General features: G+C 40.1%; 1 protein-coding gene across 1 annotated transcript; it reads left to right on the top strand.

Moving 5' to 3' along the window:
- The first annotated feature begins 1053 nt into the window (after positions 1-1053).
- LOC137866510 (cytochrome P450 2J5-like) lies at positions 1054-4589 on the top strand. Its single transcript, XM_068702469.1, has 9 exons — positions 1054-1419; positions 2125-2290; positions 2391-2543; positions 2623-2783; positions 2880-3056; positions 3152-3290; positions 3603-3790; positions 3899-4040; positions 4139-4589. Exons 1-9 carry the CDS (start codon positions 1114-1116, stop codon positions 4312-4314), a joined length of 1608 nt encoding a protein of 535 aa, XP_068558570.1. The 5' UTR covers positions 1054-1113; the 3' UTR covers positions 4315-4589.

Below are 4589 nucleotides of genomic sequence, written 5' to 3' on the forward strand. Positions count from 1 at the left end.
AGAGAAGGCTTAAGACTTTCCTTTTTGATAACGCTTATTGTTAGGGCTGGCTCAGGTTTGCCTTGGACCATCCCCTAGATATGCTGCTATAGGCCTACACTGCTGGGGGACTTCCTAGATACACTGAGCTCCTCTCTCCTCTTCTCTCTCTCCTTCTGTATGAATTCATGTTCCATTAATGCACATTACTGACTTGGCGATCCTAGATTTCCAAGGATCTTGTTATACCGGGACTGTGGTCGTGCATTCTGCCCCGCCTAACACCCACTGCTACTATTATAAGTCAAATTACTATTACTGCTGCCATTAATCCTTTTATTATCACTATTATTCTATTATATCTACTACTGCTCTTATACATAGTAGTCGTAATTTTTCCATCATTGTTCTTACTACTCTCATTATATTAATAATTTATATCATATGCATTGATTGTGTTGTAATTCTATTATGTTGTTCTGTACACATTCTGTCCAACCTGGGAAAGGGATCCTCTCCTCTGTTTTTTTTTTTTTGGGGGGGGGGGGTTCCTGTTCAGATGTGAGGGTCGAAGGACAGAAGATGTTGTGTGTTGTACAGATTGTAAAGCCCTCTGAGGCAAATTTGTAATTTGTGATTTTGGATGATACAAATAAATTGAATTGTTAAATAAGCCAATCAATGTGTATGAAAACACTTTTCTGGACTCACTGCATGTTTTCCTATGTTTTTGTGCCTCACAGCACAACAGAAACAGTGAACTGGGTTTTGACTATATGGCAACCTGGTTGTGTTGTCTGGATCTTTTCCTGGCTGGTAGTGACACATTTGCATGCAGTTGTAAAATGGATAAATTTGATGCCTTTTATTCCCTCTGCACTTTGTATTTTTCACTGGACTCTGTTTACAACATCCAATCAGAGGTCACAGTGGAGGTGTTGCATGTGTGTGTTATGATATTGCTAAGCTGATATGGTTGCTCATTAATCACTGCTATCATAATACGATTATTATACTACTTTGTTTTTGTTTAAGGTTGAATCATTTGTACTACAGAGATCTTGTTTACCAAGCAAAAGCTCCGTGTTTGGTTACCTAAGTCCACTGTCACAAGGACTTTCGAGCAGAGTTCAAATGACTTATTTGTTTAAGTTGTATATATACTGTAACGTTAGTAGTATGCAGTGTAGTGTTAAGTATTGTGAAGCTGAGACCTTCCTCCTGCTGCTGGTTCAACTCTCTTTAACAATGTGGCTTAATGACTTTTTGCTGGGTTTTGACCTTAAGGGGTTATTCCTGTGTATTTTTGTTGTTATCATAACGGCAGACTTCCTCAAGAACAGGAATCCTCCAAATTATCCTCCAGGACCGTTGTCTCTTCCCCTTGTGGGGAATTTCTTTAGTGTGGAAAGGAAACATCCATACATTTATTTTACCAAGGTAATGTTAAACACATGTACAATTTCATTTTTAAGTGTGAATGTTATTGAGACATTAAAATTTAATCTTGATTAGTTTGTTTGATTGATTGATTTAATTGAATTTAAGTGCAAAATCTTTTACAAATTGTGGTATTGCTATCAGGATAGTGGAGTATATGGACAACAACTTATATAACTTTGTCAATGTACTAAAGAAAACTGTAGCAATTTCAACATTTTTTTGCTTCGCTCAAAAGACCCGCTTCTGGTTGTTGATTAAAAAAACATAACAAAAGGAATTAGAAAGAAATGAACTGTGCTGTATGTGCAATACCACTGTCAGCTGTAATGAGAATAAATATTCTGCTTACTCCCACCCATCACTGCCTGCCATTATGAATCCAAACTTAATGTATTCGGGGTCATATTTCCTCACCATGCTTTAGAGCTCTTCAAAAAACAATCCATTTTGTGTTTTTACATCTGTTTGTCTCTGCGGGCACAGTTTCCCTTTTTTTATATAGCAACTAATGGCAGATACTGATATCTGGTGGTCAAATTGTTAATATAAATGATAATGCTGATAATGATTGGTACACCTGGTAGCCCATTTGATCCTCATTGTGCGTAGGTAGGTTTTCCTTTTGAACTATTTAAAAATTGAATATGATGCATTTGTGTATTCTGGTTCATCATAGTTTGTTCTATGATTAATTTTCCACAGCTGGCTGACGTATACGGGAATGTGTTCAGCATCCGTCTCGGTGTTGACAAAATGGTGTTTGTGTCTGGATACGAGATGGTGAAGGAAGCCATAGTGACACAAGCCAACAACTTTGTGGATCGGCCACACACTGCAATGGCCGAAAGGGTGTACTTAGGAGACTCAGGTCTGCAAATCTCTCTCTCTTTCTATCTCTTGTCTCATATTGTGAAGGAATTAGTTCCCTTCAGCCTTTAACCTCACTTCCTCTGCATGCTTTTGTCTAGGCGGTCTGTTCATGAGCAACGGTGAAACATGGAAGAGACAGCGACGCTTTGCCTTGTCTACCTTACGTACCTTCGGCCTGGGCAAAAGCACCATGGAGCAGAGTATCTGTGAGGAGCTCCGACACCTGCAGGAGGAGATAGAGAATGAGAAAGGTGGTGTAAACAATGAGGTCATTATCAACAGCTCTTGAGTAGAATAGCATTGTCTGAACTTTAAACCGCTCTCCTCCAGGTGAACCTTTCAACCCAGCAGGCCTCTTCAACAATGCTGTGTCCAACATCATTTGCCAGCTGGTGATGGGGAAACGGTTCGACTACAGCGACCACAACTTCCAGACCATGCTGAAGTATCTTTATGAAATTCTTAGGCTGCAGGGCTCTGTATGGGGAATGGTAAGTCAGTAATATCCATTTAAAGGAGGAAGTCTGTGCTCAAAATCACAATAGGTAAAAGGTAATGAAAGGTGATCTACTGTTTCTTCTGAGTAGCTATATGAGTCATTCCCTGGAGTGATGAAGCACTTGCCAGGTCCTCACAACACAATTTTCAGCCACTACAATGCCATTGTGGACTTCATGAATAAAGAGGTTAAGAGCCACAAGAAGGACCTGGACCACAGCAATCCCCGGGACTACATTGACGCGTTCATCATTGAAATGGAGAATGTAAGTGAACAACTGCAATGTTCAACAATGTGTAGCCTTACCTGTCAGTCTACCAGCCATTCACTACACAGGATCTTCTCTGTGTTTCTCAACAGCACAGTGAATCTGATCTGGGCTTTACTGAATCCAATCTGGCTCTGTGCTCTCTGGATCTGTTCCTGGCTGGATCCGAGACAACCTCGACCAGTGTGCTGTGGGCTTTGGTTTTCCTCATAAAATACCCCGATATTCAGGGTAGGCAACATGCTAGGCCCTACAATGAAAACAAGACTCAACAAGACAGCCTTACTAACAGCTTTGTGAGGTTGTACTCATGCACATTGGTGCTTTAAGCCAAATGCTAACATCAGCATGCTAAAATTTCTCCCAATGACAATGCTAATATGCTGTACACCATCTTAGTTAGCATGTTAACATGCTAACATTTGTTAATTAGCACTAATCACAAAGTACAGCCGAGGCTGATGGAAATGTAAAACATGAACGTAAACTTTTTCTCACCCTGTTCCTACAAACTTAATTCCTTAAATGTTCTTGTTTTTCTAGACAAAGTTCAGGCAGAAATAGACGGAGTGATCGGACGGACCCGACAGCCCAGTATGGCAGACAGACCCAACCTGCCCTACACTGATGCTGTCATCCACGAGATCCAGAGGATGGGAAACATTGTTCCTCTCAATGGACTCAGAATGGCCACCAAGGATACGATGCTGGGCGGTTACTTCATACCCAAGGTGCATTTAGCAAACAGTCAAAATTTTAAGTCTTACCAGGAATTTTTAGGAATTATAAATTATAGTTGTAGAATGGGTTGGTTTCAACCTATGGATGTTGTTTTCTAGGGTACTTCCTTGATGCCCAACCTAACATCTGTGCTGTTCGACAAGACTGAATGGGAAACTCCAGACACCTTCAACCCTGAACACTTCTTAGATACTAAGGGAAAGTTTGTGAAGAAAGAAGCTTTCCTGCCTTTCTCTGCAGGTAAACCACATTCACCTCAATCTAAAGCATCACCTGAAAAGGAATATATTTTGAATCCTGAACTGTGACACCTTCATATGTGTTTCTGGACTCTTCAGGGAAACGCGTGTGTCCCGGAGAAGGCCTGGCCAAGATGGAGCTGTTCCTGTTTTTGGTTGGTTTACTACAGAAGTTCTCTTTCTGTGTTCCTGATGGAGTAGAGTTGAGTACAGAAGGAGTAACTGGAGTTACACGCGTACCACACCCCTTCAAAGTTTGCGCCAAGGCTCGCTGATGTACCGTCTCACTGAATCACTTTTTCTTCTAAACAATGTGTAATAACCTGGACAAAGTACAGAAAGATCTAGTTTATCTCAACCTTTTACTGTTGCGTCATTGCACTGATGACCTTTATTCTCCTTGCCTGTACAATTAATTCTATTTGATTCAGTTATTATTTACATAAAATAATAATGGCACTGTTTATAAGACATTTCCCTTTATCCTTTTTCCTTGTTAATGACAAAATGAATAAAGATTTCATATACATGAGCTATGTTCATTAAACAA

Source organism: Cebidichthys violaceus, unplaced genomic scaffold, assembly GCF_023349555.1.
Source record: "Cebidichthys violaceus isolate CVI_PGR_0920_01 unplaced genomic scaffold, fCebVio1.0.p SCAF_84, whole genome shotgun sequence".
Lineage (NCBI taxonomy): Eukaryota > Metazoa > Chordata > Actinopteri > Perciformes > Stichaeidae > Cebidichthys > Cebidichthys violaceus.